Source organism: Diadema setosum, chromosome 10 (genome assembly GCF_964275005.1).
Source record: "Diadema setosum chromosome 10, eeDiaSeto1, whole genome shotgun sequence".
Lineage (NCBI taxonomy): Eukaryota > Metazoa > Echinodermata > Echinoidea > Diadematoida > Diadematidae > Diadema > Diadema setosum.
In genome coordinates this window covers 15,117,219-15,139,192 of record NC_092694.1, presented here as the reverse complement: position 1 = coordinate 15,139,192, position 21,974 = coordinate 15,117,219, and the positions used below count along the sequence as shown (strand labels likewise).

Genomic DNA, 21,974 nt, shown 5'->3' with positions numbered 1-21,974 from the left:
CATGTAGTTCAATGCTTTCCTCCTTTAGAACAGAAGACTTTTTATCCTTAATATGGGGGCTTCCCCATCCCCACTGGGCTCCCTTGGGGTCCCCGCGGGGGGGGGGGGGGGGGGCGGGGGCATGATGCCCTCTCGAGCAACGTTAGATCCTATCACCCTAGGGATGCTACCTCCCAAGTTTGGGGAGAAAGGATACATGATACATCTATAAGTCAAGAAAAGTTCGCTTCTATACACTGATGTTTTAAAATATATAAAATCACGATATTGTTTCCTAACTAAGGCTCTTTATAAAGTCACAATATATTTCTATAGTACCACTTATGTCAACAAGTGGAATGAAAATTTGGCACAGGATTTCTCTTCAAACATAAAGAAAAAAGAATGTAATTTTATTGTTGCGCAGGTCCAAAGTATGATCAACGAAACACTGCGTGTTTGATATGTCATAATTCCCAGTGGCGGACGTGCAAAGCTTCTATAACTGCCTAGGACAAAATAAGGAAATGACGAGAAGTTGTCCTCGGCATAGATCCTTCTTTATTTTTTCACAGAGATTCAAACACGTAGGCCTACTCAACGGAATTTGTAAGAGTAACCATGGTAAAAGCAACGCTGCTCTTTTTGATTTTGACCATCGTGACGGCGACGTTTGGCGAATACGGTAAGTAAAAATCCTGATGATTCTCACAGTGATCATTTTACTTTATTCTTTTTACGAATGTGGTCTATAGTGACACTCAATTTTTCATATTTTAGGTTAGCAGTGCTCTGCGTGTAATATATAAATATCATGGTAGTTATTTAGAGGTATTTAGAGTTAGATTTAGAGTCTTGCTTCATTTTGTAGAATGTCACATAGATCGCTGTGAGTTGCAGTGAATAAACTCATGTCCAGGTGCTTCCCGAAAAATACTACAAGTCATTCTTCTTTGAGTGTGTGGATGCAGATATTAATATATTAGTATATATATATATATATATATATATATATATATATATATATATATACATAAATTATATATTGTATAAGATTATGTTCATACATATGAGGAGTTTGAATGTGATATCAGTTCCACGCTATTTTCAAAATTTTCATCATATTGAAAATATTCACTGCTTTCAAAATTATCAATTATATTTCAGTATTTTACTTCGCTTTTTTATTTTACGAGCTTCCATCTTGAATATTTGGATATGATAAAAATTAATGGATTTATCTATCCTTTTTTTTTTGCATTCAAACTCTTTATTTATATGGAGAATATCAAGGTATATATAAAGCAAAAGTTTTAACCATTTTAAAGTAAGTCCATCATCAGATAGAGGAAAACAAACCCATTTCCAGTGTTACCTCACTAGTCTTGTAACATCACAAGGAATATTTATTAGTTATGACTAAAAACATCCCGAAGTTTTTTAATAGTCTCTGTTTTATAGCGACATTAATAACAAATATCTAAACTTTTAAGAATGAGATTAACTTCATGTGCATAATTGTATAGATAGATAGATAGATAGATAGATAGATAGATAGATAGATAGATAGATAGATAGATAGATATAGATTGGTAGATGGATGTAGGGTCTGCATGCGTGATCTACCACTTGGCCTACTCCCTCTTCGACTAATACCTGTTAAAGTATGAAATGAAATGAAATGAAATGAAATGAAATGAAACAAAGTATTTAGTTTTAACCCACACAGTCTAATCCTGTTTTTTCTACAACCCCATGCATGGAGTTCAATCACTAGTCCAGTCGCTACCTAGCCTCATTATCAGTTTATCTATTTTTCAGATGGGTTATGTCCATTAAATACTCGTCTTATATCAATTATTGGTCTATTGCCATTTCGTTTATATATCCCACGTTGTCTAATCACCAGTCCTGTTTGCCTTTTTTTTTGTATATTCGATTCGTCAAATTCCTATTGGTCTAATATGATTTCTTTTACCATTTTGTCTAATTCGCACTAAACGTCTTGGACTCCACCCACAAAGATTAAAATTCATATTAGCATTTCATCGATTAGTCTAACAATCATCAAGGCAAATTACATTTAGTCTGATAGCCAGTTGGGCTACTCATCAATAATAGTTTATTAACCACTTGCTCTGGTGAACACATGAAATGTAATGCCCAATTGGTCTAGATACCATCAGTCTAATGTATACATTTCGTCCAATGTTCATGTGGGCTCACTAAAGTATATACATTGTCATGATTGTTGGCGAAATTCTCAATGAAAGCGAAGAAGTAATCAAGCAAAAATTTCTTAGGCTTCTTATGAATATCTACTGCTTTAATGACTCTTAACTTTTCCTTTTTTTAATCAGTTACTGCGCTAAAACTTGCCACAGACCGCGTGAGCACGGTAGATTAACGTATGAGCCATTATCTCTGGCGGTGAATACACAACTACGAATGGCACATGCAGGAATATATATTGATTAAATCACAATTTATTTGGTAAATATACCACACAAGAAATACACTTCAACGGCAGCTAAGTCTATGATATAAACATTATGTATTATTTGCATCTTGCAACTGATTGACAAATTGCCCTACATCGACGTAAATCAGTCAATCAGTTGCAATGAAAACATCTCGACGGAAGAATTTCATGAATTTGAATATTAGCATCTTGTAGATGAAACGAGAGTGAACTGTAGCCCTATTGAATTTAGCCGTATTGGTGTTAGACGAACTGTATGGGAAGTAGCCCACCTGATGTAAGACTATAATAAAGGGGCAATTAATCTACAGATATATAGAAATACAAGGTATTCAATGCAAGTCTGCAACAACAACAATAAAATATTGTCGCATTGTCTGCCTGTTCAAATATCGTAAATTATGACTTTGCCGCGCACCTGCAAACGTTAAGGAACAAAATAAATTACCAGAATGCCACATTTCTTATCCTTTTTGTGGAGTGATCAACATTATAATTTCAAAGTTTCTTTGAGTACAGTAATCTCATATTAACAAAAAAATGCAGTTCAATACATTTTGGTTAGTTTCATGTCTGTAAGAACAATGTTCTGAGGGCTGCTTTCCTCATCATTGTAGATACATTTGTTTAAATTAAACCACATGAAACAGTGAAAGTTCCTAAGCGCATTGTTCTGCTTCTAATTTACCATAACTTTACCTTTTATTTCTATCATGTTAAACTTACCAAAATTCAACGTGAACAACTTTTTAGTGGAGCACTGTTTTCCATCGTTATGATTATTTACTATTTTTGTTGCCATGAAAAAGTGCATTGTTTCTTTTTTATGACATCATTCTTGCATATACTTCATATTGTATTTGAAAAAAGAATGCCCTGATCAGACGAATGGAAGACAAATCGACAAATTGCACCGCTTGGAATCATGTTCTCTTTTTTTTTTTTTTGATGATGGAAATAAATAAACTATTGAATTGAATCTTACGTACATACATTTAGAAGTGAAGTAAAATGGAATGACTTCGTTAAGATTCATGTAACTCCACGTTCCCTTTAGCCAAAGTATAGCATTGTCAGCGGAGACAATGATTCCTAAAAGACACACACACACATACACACACCACACACAAACACACACACACACACACATATATGTAAAATAATGGGTTTTCTGACTCTGCTCTCTCAGAAGGCAACGTCCGTCTTGTAGACGGCACATCAGCCCTCAATGGGCGAGTCGAAGTCTTCCACGACCAGCAGTGGGGCACGGTATGCGACGACTTCTGGAGCTCTAACGACGCGGTGGTCGTGTGTCGTCAACTGGGCTACACCACGGCCAAGAGAGCCGTGAGCAATGCCTACTTCGGGGAGGGTTCAGCAGACCAACCGATCCATCTTGACGACGTGTTATGTGACGGTACCGAATCGCGGTTGATCAATTGCCGACATAACGAATGGGGTGACGAAAATTGTGAACATGATGAGGATGCTGGAGTGGAATGCACAAATCAGTGTGAGTTTCATTCAGTGTTAAGTGATATCCATTCGCAGCTTCTTCCTTTGGCGACGTGTTGTATATTTTGTTTTTACAAACATTTGGAAAATTATTCATTCACAAAAAATTGCCAACCGAAATTCCGTTCAATACGATGTTTATTTATCAGTGTTGAATCATCAAGCACACGAAGCAAGCGTCTAACGTACAGCTTATTCCAGTACATGTAGTGTGGTTAAACATTAAAGAATTATGTCACCACGGTTTACCTGAGTTAGCTCAGCAATAAAATTAGAGCGTCTGCCTCACGACCCAACGGACCTGGGTTCAATTCCCGAGTCCCACTGAACAATGTTGTGTGTAATCATACCGACCCCTCATATGAGAGGCAAACATTCTGTCCCTCGGATAGGACATAAAATGGAGGTCCCGTGTATGAGATAGTCGCAATTTAACTCATGCACGTAAATGATCCCGCTTTATTTATTCATCGAAAAGAGCAGGGTGTTTAATCCGATGAAGTGGTCCCTCCTCACATCCAACTGGAAGACCGGTGACAGGTAAAAATATCAGAGGTAGAAATGTCAGAGGTAAAAGTGTCAGAGGTAAAAATGTCAGAGGTAAAAATGTCAGAAATAAAAATGTCAGAGGTAAAAATGTCAGAAGTAAAATGTCAGAGGTACAAAATGTCTGAGGTAAAGATGTCAGTAGTCGAAATGCCAGTGGTCAAAATGCCAGAGATGAAAATATCATTGGTAAATATTTAGACGAAGAAATGTAAAAGGACGAGTTAAAAGTGCCTTCATGTTTCTGACACCCTTCTCACAACATGCGCTTTCCATGCCTTCTCCTGAAAAAAAAAAAGCATAGGGGAGACCGGGTAGAAATATGGGACAATCTTGTAACTTGAAAAATTCTCGACCAATCAACAATCCAATTATATCAGTAAAAAGATGAGCCTTGGTACACCTCAAAATAGACATATTAGTCACTATACAGTTTTGCAGGTAAGTTAAAAAAAAAAAAGGTTTTTATAACAAACCTACCATTTCCAAACCCTTTTTTGGCAAAAATAATTCAATTCAATTCAATTCAATGTTTTATTTCATTTTCCGATAAAACATATAAACATCTGTTCTTCTCTTTTTTTAACAGAAAACAGAAAGTAAGGTGCGTAGCACTTTACGATAATTATATATACATTTTTATAAAACTCAAGTGATTTGAAGTAAGTAAACAATGTTTATAATTCGAAAAATGGAGGGATGCACTAAAAAGACAAGGCTTGTAGAATGTGGGGCCCTCAGAAGAAAAACATCAGATGAAAGCAAAGAAAAGGTCTGGAAGCTCACTAGAGAAATGGATCAACGAAACAAACACATGAACACACGTATAAACATGAAACGGGACTGAAATAGGAGTAACAGTACAACAGAGAGTTGACTATGAGACGAGACAATATAATATACAGGCATCTTCAAAATCTTATTATTCCATCCCAATACGACTCTTATAAAAAGCATTCTGTTCACAAATTATCCCCCTTTTCGTCTTAAAGCTTAATTAAAACCAGTTTGTTTTATCACCATGCCCAGTCTATACTTTGTGATAATTTTAGGGGTTCTTTTTGTGCATGGTTGTTCCATTTCTCCCCAGGTTTTTTTCCATTTCTCCCTTGTTAATGTCATATTTCTCCCGGGGATGTCCTATTTCACTCTAAATAAAGGCTTTAAGAAATCAATAATTACACCCCCCAAAAATGTATTATATATATATATATATGTATATATATATATATATATATATATATATATATATATATATATATATAGGGTTATCACTGAATACTATAAACTTCAGAATCTATAGTACATAATCATGATCATTATCTAGCTTGACAAAGCTAGAAGGAATCTTTCCTAATGATGCCAAAACGCCCCATTTCTCCCCGGTCTTCCCTACACTTTCCTGCATTTTTTTTTTTATTTTGTCGCGGATACCCTCTGCGTTTCAATGGAAAGGACCAAACCTCCCACCCACCCACCCCCCCCCCCCCCCAACAAACATCTCTAAACTATTGCAAATGGACATGATGGAGCATTTATAAATTGTCCAGAAAGAAAACTGCATTCCTTCACGATCAGGATGTATACATGTACAAAATATTTCCCTCGTTTTCCTCACTTACAGGTAGAATGCGTATCTCCTCACCTGGCCTCTTTCTGGTATATTGGAAACATATCCATCGGGTTATTATGAGATAAGAGGGCTTGGCCTTAAAACGAAAAACACAAAAACCAAAAAACAAAAACATGCTCGAGAAAACATGCGGAAAGGTTTTATTTCCCGTGTCATGCAAAGGGTGGCAAAATTGCAGAAGTCACCCCTTTTTTCAAAAAGGTGATCCTCATGAAATTAGCAACTATTTACCAATTCCTATCTTGCCTGGCATTTCAAAATACTACAAATAATGTGTAATAGACCCGATCACATTTTTTTTTTAACTGACCACAGTGTTCATTGAACTTCGAGATTTGTTTTTGCCCCATGTGATACTTGAACCTTGTAATAAGAATATTTTGTAAGAGCTTGTTTATGTCTGCCGGTACATCTACTGTAGTTTTGTTTGTTTTCGTTTTGTATTTTTTCTTGTACATTTATGTCGTGATCGGGCCTTGCGAGATAAATACAAAACCTGCATGAATCTGAGAAAATAACATAGAACAGGTGGAAATTAGCGATTTGCTTAGACAATGCCTCATTTCCTTCTTCATACTAAACCAAAAAAAAAAAAAAATGAACAATAATGACTGTATACTAGCCTGGACGTAAGCAGAATTTTGAAAATTTTACCTCTGACATTTTTACCTCTGACATTTTTACCTCTGACATTATTACCTCTGCCATTTTCACCTCTGACATTTTTACCTCTGACATTATTACACCGAACCGGAAGACCAGCTATTGCACCTCAATATGGGCTATCCAGCCATCTTCTCAGATGGGAATGAAACAAACCGTCTTTACTTGCGAATACCTTTTAGAATATACTCTAAGATTTTTCATGATGTTTCACAAAGTGAGGTGTTTTTCAAGGAGACTTCCACTAGGTTAAAGCAATCATGACACCGTCTTCCTGTTCCTGATTTTCTTTCAGATATGGAAACCGAGTCATCTGACGGATTTTCTCATTGGGACACTGTTGGACGTGCGTTAGGTGCAGCATTCGGTTTCTGCCTGTCCTTCATTTGTATGTGCTGCTTTTGTTCCAGGAAGACCCAGACGTCATCCACAACTCGCCCACCTCAAGCGGCCATTGTGTTTCGAGTCAGCGGGGATAGCGTCCATTCTCCGTCCACAGCTGCAGCAGCGTCCAGTCTTGCGCCTCCGAGTTACGCGGATCCGCCACCGAGATACGCGGATCTGCTTCCGAGTTACGAGTCCGTCATGTCTTCGACTGTATTCAACGGTGAGGGCGCACTGGAGGCTCAACAGACCTTTGTGTACCCAGCGCCCTCCGCGGCGGGGACCAACCGATCCAGGCAACCGATTGGCGGATCAAGAGAGCTGTCGGAAAACCACTGGAGGGATGGAAGAGGCCGTCACCCTGTTAATTTTTACTGTGAATCAACCAATTATTCCTTTGAAGTATGATATGTTTCATCGTTATTGGAACTTGAGCTTATAGAAAGCAGGATATGACTCGGGATGATTGTGAAAGTCACTATGATAATATATAATATCTACAAACTTCTGAATGACTTACATATAAGTCGCATTGCTGCTGCTCCCTGTCAATGTATAAGAAATGGCAGGATGGGCAATGAGGAATCTTTGTTCACTTACCTCCTTGTAAATCTTTCTTTTGCGACTCTGTCTTTAAATAAAAGTAAAAAAAAAGATCTTACCTTTTAACCTATTTTTCGTTCTTCTATTGCGACAAATAAAGAGCCACACATAAGAATCAATTTTTAGAGGTTTCTCACAAAATATATGAAATAATGATATGTATTCATTCACAAACTTCTAAGGGAGCATCCGTATCAAGTGACAGCCTCAGATTTTAATTTGATTTAACAATGTGAGCATTCAAGTTCCAATGAATTTTAATCATCACTGAAATCAGCATTCAAGAAAGTAACTAGTTAATTCAATTTAATTTCATGAGATTTCATGAATTTCTCGAATAAACGTGTAAAAAGGGCGTTCAAATGCATTTGCAGCGTATTCAAATTCCCACCAGATTTGTCATGAAGAAAGTTAAGAAATTCATATTGACGATACGGCAAAAATTTACAACACATAGGCAGTATTTTTGTTGTTTCTTATATTCTTTCTATTTACTCATCTGTTTGAATAATTATGCAATCTTAATGAACCGTGAATGGGACTTTTGCCTAACAAAAGCTAATCTATTATAATTCGTGTAACTCTACTTTAAAATACACCCATTGCCCATGTACATTTTATTCATATACGACTTTAAAATGCTAGAGAAGAGTATACATGAACATCTGGGATAGACCCTACGGACGTTATTGGTCGGGCGAAGCATTTGACAGCCTGTAATAAAATCATTAAGACTATATCACTGGCGATGATTAGTTAAACGGGTCTACAGCTGAACAGGTTGTGGCAACTTATGATATGGAAACGGAGAAGGTAGGAATAGAATTCAAAAAGAATGTAAATACGAATGTAAACACTATCTGAGATGTAGTCATTCCCTTAATGTTACAAAGATAACGTATGGCAAGAAGTGAAGGTGGAAGAAAGGTCGACAGGCAAGAATACTTACTATACAAATAGACTGAACTGAATAAATGAAACTCTGAAATGAAAATGAAATTATTCACCACAATCACAGTGAAAAAAGACCAGTAAAACGCGTGGTAAATTTTTGTTTATGTTGATTGAATTCGAAAGTTCAAAGTGCAAAGTTGTGTACCTGTAAATGAAATTGAAATGGGTACTATAAACCAAATTGAACGTCTATCCAACTGGCGAGAATTAGACTGCCAATTTTCAGTAGTTGAATTGAATGAATTTCTCTCGATATTGAGTGAAATGGAATCTAAACAGAATGACATGAATTGGGTTCCGAATTGAATGCTGAAAGATTTAAAATGAACCGTGGGAGGACAGCAGTGACCAAAATCGCTTGAATTTAACGCTTTGTCATTGATTCGAATGAAAATTTGACGAAATTTGACGAAAAAAAAGTATATCATGAAAACATAAATAACCCTAACTCCTATGAATATTAGTAAAATGTGGACGCACATGTTATCATGCACATTACTTCAATGCGATAATTTCATTTACATAATTATGAAATACAGCAAAATTTCATTTATAATTAATGAAATATCCAATGAGTCAACAATATCACTAGAACTACACATTTCGAAAAAAAAGAAAGAAAGATAGAAATGAGGGCAAACAGCTTCTCTAAAATGCCAGAAAAGATGCAGAGGCATCAAAGGGTCGAGATGCCCAACACATCCTCTCTCTTTGAAGAGCAGAAAGCAAAAGAGGAGGAGGTTCGGACCAAAACAGTGCAAGATGAGGTAAACGATACCAGCATGCTAAAATAGAGGATGGGCACTGCACTAGACCGGTTCCGTAATGCAGGGCTCGACACTAACGGTGGCCCAGTGGCCCGAGGCCACCAAAAATGAAAGTCGGGCCACCAAATTTCAAAAAGGGGGAAATTTGGTGGCCCGCCTCGGGCCACCAAAATTTTTTGAAAAGTATGTCAACAAATTCGTAACTTTTTGAGTCATAAATGCATAAATGCATGCACTGAGTGTGTGACTCATTAAAAAAACAAAAACCGGAACTTTTAATGTTTTTATTGTGTTTTTTGGGGGGCCACCAAATTTTTCTCTCGGGGCCACCAAAATTTTGAAATTGATGATTTTGATGGCCCCATCGGGCCACCATAAAAAAAAGGTTAATGTGGAGCCTTGCGTAATGTATTCAGCTTTATGTATGATTTGTTCGCAAACGCTGCCCTGACCACAGAGCTTGTCGGAGGTTGCCCGACCTAGCAACAACATCGCAACAAATTCCTACCTAAGGAACTTATAGGAAGAACAGGTGCATGAAATACTTAGTTGCTGGGTTGTCAGAAAAGAAACATCAATAACTTGTAATGACGTACAAAAACGGTCTATTTCAGGGGGTTGTGGATTCTTCGGGTAAAACCTATTTGATATTGCTGCATGTATAGAGAGAACTGATGATAAACACACAACACTTGAAACACATTTTCTAAAGGTAATTACTTAAAAAGTATACATATTTCTATTGCTTCGTGACTCTTATCTATCATCTTCGTAATCTAGAGATGGAAAAGTCTGTTTCTCATGAAAGTGTCCAGCTCTATTCAAAGAAAAGACAAGAGAGAGGTGCACAAAGAGAAAGTGGTATGATTGCTAAAGAGAGGTAAGGAGGGACAGATGTAGAGCAGGAACCAGGTGTGGGAGGGGATAAGGCCAGACAGAGGAGAACGGGATACATAATCAATGACAAGCGCACAGCATGGACATCGGAGCCTGCTGCAGTACACATAAAATGTATGCGTTTGAATGTGGAATCCGCCATGACTGACCAGTGATCGCCATGGTTTGTTTGTGGGTTGTTGTTTTTTTTTCAGGAATGTGGGCTAACTCCCGGTTTTACTTTGTCAAAGCATCGCTGGTAAATATTACGGTTTGGCGTGTATTCCTTTAAAGAGGAAATCCAGTCCAAAATATAAGATAATATACGTCTGATAAAAAAAAAAGAGTAAAATCTTACAAGTTCAATGGTAGAAATTTGACTGATATCGGATGAAAAATAAGAAAGTTATAACAATTTGAAGTTTCGCTATTACTTTTTGCAAAACAGTTCTCGTTCAGTTTAAATGAATATGCAAATGAGTGAGCTATAACCATGTCATAGCCTCATAATTTTCCATTGATCGTGTACAACAAATGACAAATATTCAGGGTTTCTGTCAGTGCAGTCTGAAACTTGATGTTATTCCTGGTTGAATAACTCTAAAAGAGTGATCAGTTAGATATACGAGAATTTGAGCATCGGGTATAGTTGCCTTTGAGTGAAAAACTGGAAAACTTTATCTACAAAAACTGTGAGGGGACGACATGCTCACTTTGCTATTTGCATATTTCATATTGACCGTTCAAGATCTCTTTCCTGAAAAAAATAGCGGAACTTCAAAATGTCATAACTTGCTTATTTTTCTTCCGATTTCGATCAAAATTATACCGTTAAACTCGTAATATTTTACTCTTTCTTATCAGGCAAACTTGTGTTTGGACTGGATTTCTCTTAAACTGTTCATCTGTTTCTCTATTCACTTCCATCATTTAATTAAGAAAGGGCCCCGAACTGAATCTACACAATGAACGTGAACGTAAAGAACAAGGACATTCACTAACAAACTCTTTTTTCCCTAATATTTTTAGGTTTTTAATATTATAGAATTATAATCGATCAAAATCGAGTTTCCTTAAGGACCCTATACCTAGAGCAAGAATTACCACGCTTATTATTAAACGTGACGAATATTATTCTAATATTGCAGAAATATAATCGATCGAAGTCGAGTTTCCAAAACTTTTATGCTGGGCAAATCAGTGTTAGTGGGTATAGCAGAAAGGCGTGTCTACAGATACATCGTATCTATGGGTTATATCCAAAGAGATTACGTACTGAATATCTTTGGTTATAACATTTCTTCATGTGCACCTGTCTTTACTCTATTGTATAAGAAACGCGTATGTGCTTACCACGCTTACCGTGCAGATAAATAATTGATTTGTGCATCGCTTTAAACCGGTTGATGTGACGCGTCAGTCCGCTTCAGACATAGCACGAGCACGTCGTGACGAATTATCTACAAGTGGGTCTATTCAACGATGGTATGGACGCCAGTGTAAGATAGCTTCGTGATTTTTCCCATGATATAAATAAGCATATAAAATGTGGTACTGTTTTACTGAAAACTCTCATAGTAATGCAGAAATACAATATCGATCAAGTCGAGTCTTTTTCGTGTTTCTGCTGGCTCATAGTTAAAACTGTGTGAGAGTATGTGTGTGTGTGTGGGGGGGGGGGGGTGGCATGACATACTGTTGTAGGACAACCAACAAAAGAAATTCCTGAGGATAATGGTCCCACAAGCGTAAACAATGGTCCCACGACTGCAAACAATAGATTTTGGCTTTATTTAGTATACGTTTGTGGGACGAGCTTATACTGTGGGTGTCCTACTAGAGTATGCTGTGGCAAGAATGTTAGTGTGTGTGTGTGTGTGTGTGCGTGCGTGTGTGTGTGTGTGTGTGTGTGTGTGTGTGTGTGTGTGTGTGTGTGTGTGTGTGTGTGTGTGTGTTGAGTTGTATCTGCAAGGGCTGTTGAACCGATGGGTGCAGCCTTCCCCGCTCCCCTCAAGTTTCTGTTTTCAGATGACATTAGTTACGTTCAGACGGCAGGCCCTAACCTCGACGTTAGGAAACCTCGAGGTTTAGCTCTTGCTCTCTAACTACGACGTGTGTCCACACGACGAATCTTAACCTCGAGGTTACGAAACCTCGAGGTTAAGATTCTAAGTTTCAGCCCACACTGCTAACAAGGCGTCTATTTCTTCTTTAGTCCAACCCTGTCGGACTCGCTTAGCGGTACTCTTTTTCCCACCGGCGGCACCAGCTTCCTCTGTCATGGTATGCAGAGATAGCACTGCACTGATGACTTTATGCTTTATGAAGATATTCGTCGAAAACAATTTTTTAGCGTCGGAGAAGAATATAGAATACAGTAGCGAGTTCGACGTGTTCAGTTTCAGAGATCAAATACTACTTAAAACAGAAATGTGAACGATAGCTTCTGTGTGTGCGGTATCCAGATTGTCACCTAAAAGTTCTGGTTTATGTGGTGAATAATATATGAAATCGAATATGAATCATCAAACTGTAGGATCATCATAATGTATGTACATGAAGAGTCAAAGTATCGATTATTTTGCAACATTTTGTTTTTATTGATCCTCCGGCATATTTATGCCGCCTCAACACGCACCAGTCAGCAAATCATATCAGGTATGGTCCTGTCGGATAAAAAAGTTGTTTTAGCTGTAAGACGATACCAAAACAAGAGGTCCATCATTCCAATTCTACAGAACTATAACATATCAAAATGCAGTTCCTTACTTTTTGTGCTGATAGTTGCACTGATAGTTCCGATCACTCGATTTGAGAAGGCAGCGGATTGTTTTCCGCGTTGATTGTGCCAAAATAAAGATCAGAAACGAAGTTCAGCAATTGCATATTTTTGCATGGGCATGTACATCTGAAAGGCATATGTTTTCAATTTTTTATGTATTAATTATGTATTAATTAATCTGTTTCTTTATTTCTTCTTTCTTTATTTTTCTTTATTTGTTCATGTTATTTTATTTATTTATTTATTTATTTATTTATTTATTTATTCATTTATTTATTTATTTATTTATACATTAAGTTGTATTCATTCACATACTTATTTTGCTTAAGAGATGTTAATATCAGTGCAAGGCTAGAGGATTTGGTGGAATAATCCTCCCCTCATGATAACACGCTGCTTATGGTTTGGCTAACTGTCAGGTGACTAAGGGGTTCACACCCCTGTCAGAAAAACAAAAAATGTTTCCATGCAGGAACACGGACAACTATCTCTGTGTGAGGCCATTTTCTCCGTCAAACGTTTGCTTTTAGTGATGTATTTCTGTTAAATCTAGGAGTGATTAATTTGTCTTTTAAACGGCAGCTACATGATTGTGATTCTTAAGTTTGCATCTGCACAAAATAACAACTGCTCATCTCCAATTTGTATTTTCATGGAATAATGTCGTACACTTTAAGAAATCCCTTTTTACCGGCTTCAACTTCTGGATTCAGGCAATATCTTTTTACTCAATTACTTTGTTCAATTAACTTTATGTGACATCCATGTACGAAAAATAAATGCATAAATGAAAATCAGTCAGGCACTCTAGCTGTGCAGTATGATACTGTTGCTTATTCAATCTTGCATCAAACAGGGACTACACTATAATGTGTCTTTGTGTCTGTATGTATACCATACATCTCCATGAGTTAGTCCGTGTTAGTGTAAGTTAGTTATTAATATGAATCGTATTTACGTACTCGATGCACTTACATCAAGTTATATTTCTTGAATTCCATCGGTGGTCTTTGTTCGCTCGTCTGTTTCACCGTGGTTCTAAACTACTTGGGGGAAAACAACAACAACAACAACAACAACACTGCGTACTTTAAAGCCCAAGCTATTTTGACCCCTTCCAGGCCCAAGGGGGGGGGGGGCACATTGTGCCCCCCCTACATAACTTCTTTATTATATGATGTATGACCGTCATATTTGGCACATGGGTAGAGCAACTCATACTCTACATGACCCAACATTTGAAATTTCTCAAGGTCATCCAATGAGGGCTCTATTTACCAAAATATACAGAAATACATAGGAAATACGCTAAAATCATGTATTTTTCTTTTTATTTCTTTATCCCCAGTATATATGTTTTTATTTCATATCAATCATTTTCATATTTACCAAAAAGGAAAAGCAAGTCAACCTTCACTATTTGTTATGGTTGAAATTTCTCAAGGTCAACACGTGGGGGCGCTACTCGTTACAATATAAAGAAATATATGAAACCTATGATGTATTGCTTGGAATGGGTACATATATTGGTATCACATTTCATATTTCCAAAATATTGAAATTTTGAGGTTGCAGATTGATAATATGATAAAAAAAATGATATTACAGGCAAAGCTTGCGTGAAGATAACACAAAAAAGGGTAGTCTTTGGAAAATGCTGTATTTTCGATTATTTCTATTATATCTATTGTTCGATGCCTATGTCATATAAAAAATGAAGGAAATAATAAGAAGACCATTTCAGGGTAATTCACAACCATAATTACTTCACATTTTGGTCCTTCAGCAAATTACAGCTGAGAAAACCCCATTTCATCCATTATTATATTGTTAAGTGAAATTGGAACAGAAAATCATTCAAAATCTGACTGACATGGTTATCAGTTTACGGTTGCCATGGCAACCAGCAATATCGGACATGGCTAAATTATATATCAAAATGTTTGCAATAAGATTTTAGGAAAAGTCACCAAATTTGGCTGAAATCGAGTAAAGGGTGTAGGAGTGGCAAACAAAAATATGGTAGGGGGGCACAATGTGCCCCCCCCCCCCCTGGGCTTTATAGGGTTAAGCTCTTTATGAAATTTCAGCAGATTTTTACAGCAATTATAAATGGCAATGGTCGGGATGAAAATTGGGCTTGGGATTTCCCGTTTCAATGTATTTTTATATTTAAAAAAAAAAGTCATTCCTTTGTTGCCTATGACTGCAGTGTGACGGAATAAAGGCTGTGTGACAGGCACGGCCCTGTCGTGATTTGCAAGGGTAGATATGTATAGATACCCCACCGGGAAGAAATGAGGAAGTGACAAAAAGCGATATTCGGCATAGACCCACTTAAATAGACCTGCAGGTTTGACTCTCTTCTTTAGAAGAGAGTCAAACCTGCAGGTCTATTTAAGTGGGATTCAGAAGAATTATCATGGCGAAATCAACGATAATCTTTGTGTTTTTGGCCATGATTACAGCGGCATTTGGTCAAGACAGTGAGTAAAATTCTCCTCAATTCGCACAGCTATATTTCACTTTATTTATGTGTGTGTGTGTGTGTGTGTGTGTGTGTGTGTGTGTGTGTGTGTGTGTGTGTGTGTTAGGACAACTAAGTCTTGTGGTTTAATGTGATTTTACTTAAAGAAAGATTCAGCAATACCCATCTTGAACCATGGCCCCTCAGTCACCCTGTTATTATGGTATTTCACCATCATGACTATTCTGCATGAGTATTTTAAAGGGGATGGCTAGTAACTGATCAGTGGGAACCAGTGGGAATGCTGGGGTGATTGTTCCAATTTTCTGGGATTAATTTAAGAGCACATTATAATCTATTGTTGTGTGAAAATCATTTGCTTCAGAATTGCATCATATTCAAGTAATGAGTAGTTTAATGCCCCGTCACATGCATGCTAACCTGGAAACATTAAACTGCACATTACTTGAATATGAGACCATTCTGAAGCAGATAATTTTCACACAACAATAGATTATAATGTACTCTTAAATTAATCCCACAAAATTGGAACAATAAAAAAAAAAAACTGGTACATAATGTATTCTTAAATAAATCCCACAAGAATTGAAAAGTCATCTCCAGCATTCCCACTGATTCCCACTGATCACTTACTAGCCATCCCTTTTAAATGACACATCATTATGTAGATTATGACCTATTATCTGTTTGTCATTGTGGCTGCCTCAGCTCACAACGACCTCGTTTGCTGAGGAGTTTCGTTCTCTGTTATACGCCCTGTATTATTATTCGCCATAAGATCCAACAGACGACACTGGAAACATAGATATACGATTAAATCCTGTTTAATCAGACTGGAATCCAACTTGTCATCGATCTTGGAGTGGAGTGGAGTGGAGTGGAGTGGAGATAATAATCTGAAATAGATGTGATACAGACTCAATTCATACTTGTTTACCCTCATGTAACAAGGTAATAAAACTGTAATACTGAAATCTGCACGTATCAGTCCATATTTATAAATTATGTTAACTTCATCATGTGTGAACGTATGTACACTGATAATTCAAATCTAACTCTATATTTCCATGAGTAATAACCAAAATAAATATCAGACAATTTATCTTATTTGTGTCACAGCTTTCGATCTTTGTTGTCATAAACAGCTTGTGACAACTTCAGAATTTCACTTCACTGTACTTATTGAACATTACAACAACATGTGGATATATGCTATCAAATGACCATCTGAATGCACCCTAACAAAAAGGTTATATAACTCGGACTCTTCCTACTAATTTACTGAATTAATCATCCAAATTGTTTTGACTTCCCATTGGGATTTGAATACCCACTAATGCTGGTGTATATTACATATATATTCCTGTTTGTGAGATAATGTGTTTATTTATATTAATCAAATAATATCATTATATCACCTGTAAATGCGAAGGTTACACTTTCCATCACATTATGTGTGTCTCTCTCAATTACTAATAACCTGACTACACAGAGTGCATGTAACTATAATTACTCTCTCACATACCACAAAGGATGAGTAACCTCTATATACTATTATGTGTTACTAATACAGTCAAACCTGTCTATAGCGGCCACCCAAGGGATACGGGAAAAGTGGCCGTTATAGACAGTGGCCGCTATAGACAGGTAACATGTATCATCGTTGTATACTATATATATAGTGCATGAGGCTGAATGCACTATAACAATATAAGCACCGACAAATTCTGAATTTGCCCCGAAGGCCAGTTATATTCAATGAGGCCGCAGGCCGAATTGAATATAATTGCCTGAGGGCAAATTCAGAATTTGGAGGTGCTTGGTACTTGTTATAGTGCAATAAGATGTCATGCACTATGTGATATATAAAATAGCATACATACCCAGGCAAGATAAGCCTAGATCATTTCTAACAGTTACACGTGTCTACACAAGCAATAATACCAGTTTCTTTGAACCTGTGTAGACAAAATCCTGAAGATCCAAATTCAACTATAGAGTCTAACGTTAGGGTCTAGGGCCTACGTGGTTATAACGTTTTCTAGGCCCTACGATAGGTTAGGTCTAGGGGCCCTGGCCTAACGTTTTTATACTAGATCTACGTACACTGTACTGTACGTCACTTACGAGCGACAGAGCTTTGACCCTACAATAGGTCTACCATGGATCTAACACTAGTAACAGTAACACTAACAGTAACACGTTAGACGCCCTACTTACTGCACTGTGGGTCCAGGACCAGGACTAGATGATGTTTTGTAGGATTATGGATCTACTGGATTTAAACACAAGGCTCGTGCCAGGCACCATTGCTGCACATGCGGATTCCGAGAGTGTGTTGTGAATGTCGTAGTAAAGTTCATAGCGTAGCGTGATCAAAGAGCGCTTAGCGTAACACACCACACGCTGCCCATTTCCACGGCGCACTTCCGCGTAGAATGTACGGAGAAAGCGGCACAAATCTTGGGTTGACTTGCTCAGTAATATCCGTCGGATTGATTCCTTTTTCAGAACAGTAGGAGTCCAAAATTCGTAGGGCGTATTTGATGGCATCCTTTGTGTCCTTATTGTCTAAGATACTGTTTATATAGATCAGTCTCTCTAAAAGTAGCGAACCTGTTCATTTCAGCTTCCATGTTTAAATCTACCGCTGAAAGTCTAGTCCCACACAGATAAGTTGCTGGCATAGCCAGACTGCGAGAAATGAGAATAACGATAATATCGAGCAAAGCATATCGCGGTTGTGGCGCAATCGCGTTGATAAGGTGCGGAATTCAAGTACTCGATGATTAAAATGAGGGAGCAAAAACCGATATCAAATCGATAGTGGGTTATCGTTTGCAATCGTTATATTTTGCGTGCACTATAACTTTTGTCATGCACTGCCGGCCTGTATCATAAGTATGTATGCTATTTTATATATCTATATATACTTACATGTACATGTACATGTATGTGTGTACGTATGCACATGTCTGTATCATGCATAGAACAATGCCGGTGTTTATGAAATTGTTGCACAGTACATGTAGCACGTGCACAGTCTAGAAAGCTTAACACTAGTGCCTTATTGTGGCTGAACAAGTGATGAATGCAACGGTGGCGATCACTGAACATTGCCCAGGAATGACTGGCACGGCTAACAAGCAGAAAAACACGCTGAATTATCGGCTCGGCTACGGCTCCATCGGGTTTTTGGCCGCTATAGACAGGTTAAAATCTACCGCGGGAAACAAAATTTGTGGCCGCTGGCCGCGTAAGACAGGTGGCCGCTATACACAGGGTCTTTAACATTGCTTTTCTCTCGGGGGGATTTTTCAGTGGCCGCTAAAGACAGGTGGCCGCTATAGAGAGGTGGCCGCTAAGGCAGGTTTGACTGTATATCACAAACATGAAAATGACTGAGGATATTGAATATCACCTGTTTATCCCAGTGTTATCCCACTGTAAATCTGAGATTATAAATGATACTTGTATTAAATCATGTGCTTAATAATCACTGACATCTATACTAATTACTTATAGAAAGTTTGAACACTACAATTAACACAGCAACAGCACTCACCTAATCTCCACTCACTACTAATACATCCATGCACTACCCATTCACAAACAAAGACAAGCACTCATGGGAGCATATACATCCACCTGAATCACAACTCCTTTGTCTACCAACATGACCAATATCTTACAAAGTTTGCATCATCTACCTAACCTTCTTACAACATAGAAAGCACACATGGAGTATACAATGACTACAAAGTACATGACGACTGTATAACAGTATGGGCATAAAATGTCAGTTCTTACCGAATTCGGGCTTTGAAACACAGAGATCATCAAGTGAATGCTGTATAGAACTTTCTTATACGGTTTCCTCGGCTGCAATGCCTTTCTCTTCAGAAGTGCACAAAAGGGGCAGCTCCTTCTCAATATACCAACCACCTTTACTGAGTTGAAACAAGGGGGTCATTATGGAATGTTTACATTAGCTGGGTTTGCCTAGACTGACCATTTCAGACCTGTTTACGATGGTTAGTCTTGGTCTGTAAATTCACACAGAAACAACAAAGTTGCTAAGACCTTACTACACATAGCTGTAGTGACAGTCATACTGATTCGTTTTATGTCACAGTGCTGCCTAAAATGTAATGCTTCGATTTTTTTTTTCAAACTGACTTGAATCATTTCTCCTCTTATATAGGGTTACAGCTCGTTATTCCGAAGGTTCGTTTTTTCCGAAGGCTCTTGAGTCCGAAGATTCGTTATTCCGAAGGTTCGTTATTCCGAATTTCAATTTCGGATTAACAAATCTTCGGAATAACTGACCTTCGTAATAACGCCACAAATGTTCGGATTACCGAACCCTTTTCAATTTTCGGATCAACGAACCTCTAGGTATAGGGAATTTGTGTCTTTCGGATTAACGAACCTTCGCAATAACGAACAGCACACTTATGTACAATACATTATGTTAACTTTGTAATAATTTGTGTCAGGAATTTTTCCTCTGTTTATCAACTCATGACTCCAATGTAGAGATACATCTGCAAATTCATGTTACAAAACAGAGTTCGAATAGAATCAACAGTAAGTGCTGTATTTCGTTGGTTTTATGAAATGTAGAGATGCAACTCTTGTTGTTGACAATTCTTGTCTCGTATGAACAATAGCAACATCTATATTTTCTTAAATGACCCATTTTTTTGCTAAATTATCAGCTATTCTCTATTCAAAATATACATCTATATCCTGCAATTGTTAACATTTTAATTTCTCTAAAATTTCTACAACTAAAACACTAGTAATAGGCCTGGATGATAAATTTTCTAGCTTATTTTCTAGGTTAAAATAACAACCGAAATACTACGAAAAGTCTCTAACCATTCTAATATCATTATAATTGCAGTTAATTCTGCTCTCATAATACATATTGAAGGTAATCTAAAAACTTTACCTATGTCATACTGATCTGCATAAAAAGCAACACCAATATTGTTATTGTCTTGCCTTGATCCATCTGTGTATATTTTCAAATAACCTTTCCACCTTATTGATAATCTTTCATTTACATAAGTTGTTACCTCTATCTTAATATCAATTCTTTTCCTAATGTTATAAAAATCAATTCTCGGAGATACATAAAACCAATAGGGTTCTGTTAATAAACAATCATAAATTTGTTCAACTTTTGTATTCAAAGTACACGCCCTCATAACAAGCGGGCCTTGACCGGTTTTCCAATTAGATTTGATCGTAATACCAACATGACTGTAATATTTCTACTGTAGAATGCCGTTTCCTTTCAAAAGACATTACATGAAATCTATATTTATCAAGAAATATATATCTGTGAAATTTTAAAGCCATCTCTCCACACTCTACTTGATAAGCTTTAAGAGAATGTCTCACGCACTGCACCAGTAATTATTCTCAAAACCTGATATTGAACTACTATCAAGTTTACGATTTGTGCTACCACTTACAGCATCACATAATTCACATCCGTAGCCATGATACCTTATCATGTTCAAAAAATACAACGGGATCCTCCGCAATGATATCTTTACAAATAATGAATCAATTCATATACAAATTCAGTGTATAAAACTATTAATCATTGCCCACATCTTACAGAAATTCGATTCAAAATTCTACCTGTTTCAGTGGTCAAAGAGAAATGAGGAATTTTGTAGAGGATGTCAAGAATCTTTTCCCTCCAATTTCTGTCTATTGTTTTCTCACACAAAAGCATCGAAGTGCTAAACTTTGAAGAATCAGACTCATGACATGCTTTACAACAATCCATATTTCTCTGTTACAGCTTAACCAAATTGAATGGGGTTTTCTGCAAAATAGAGTTAAGATGTTATATTTCAAGACCATGAAGTAGAATTTAGACAGTTTAATCATTTTGGATGTTATAAATGCAAAAAAAAAAAAAATGTATCTCTTTTGAGGAGGGGGCATACTGTGTAATTCACATCCATAATCTTGAAAGTGAGAGAAAAATCCAGCTGAAATACCCTCAGGAAGGATCAAAGGGACTTTAGGTTCCTGGACGGAAAGTCTTTGATTGGCTGAATGGGTCAGTCACTTCCTGTGTGTGTGTGTGGGGGGGGGGGGGGTTGTCACGGTTGGCTGTACAAATTGTGGTGGTTGTCTAACTGTAAGTATCACTTAGGGCCACTATTGTATGGGGGCTAATGAGTGTTAATTAGCCTGCCTGTCAAGTAGAGTTAGCCTGATATTGCTTAGGTGGAGGCGATTATCCTGGGGTACAGTATTTAATATGCACCTCG

General features: G+C 37.2%; 1 protein-coding gene across 1 annotated transcript in view; it reads left to right on the top strand.

Moving 5' to 3' along the window:
* The first annotated feature begins 600 nt into the window (after positions 1-600).
* The window catches only part of LOC140233788 (neurotrypsin-like), a 31,372-nt gene continuing 9,998 nt past the window's right edge, over positions 601-21,974 (top strand). The window contains exons 1-2 of the mRNA XM_072313881.1: positions 601-664; positions 3,651-3,978. Of these exons, the coding sequence (XP_072169982.1) occupies positions 601-664; positions 3,651-3,978 (392 nt within the window). The remainder of the gene's footprint in view (positions 665-3,650; positions 3,979-21,974) is intronic.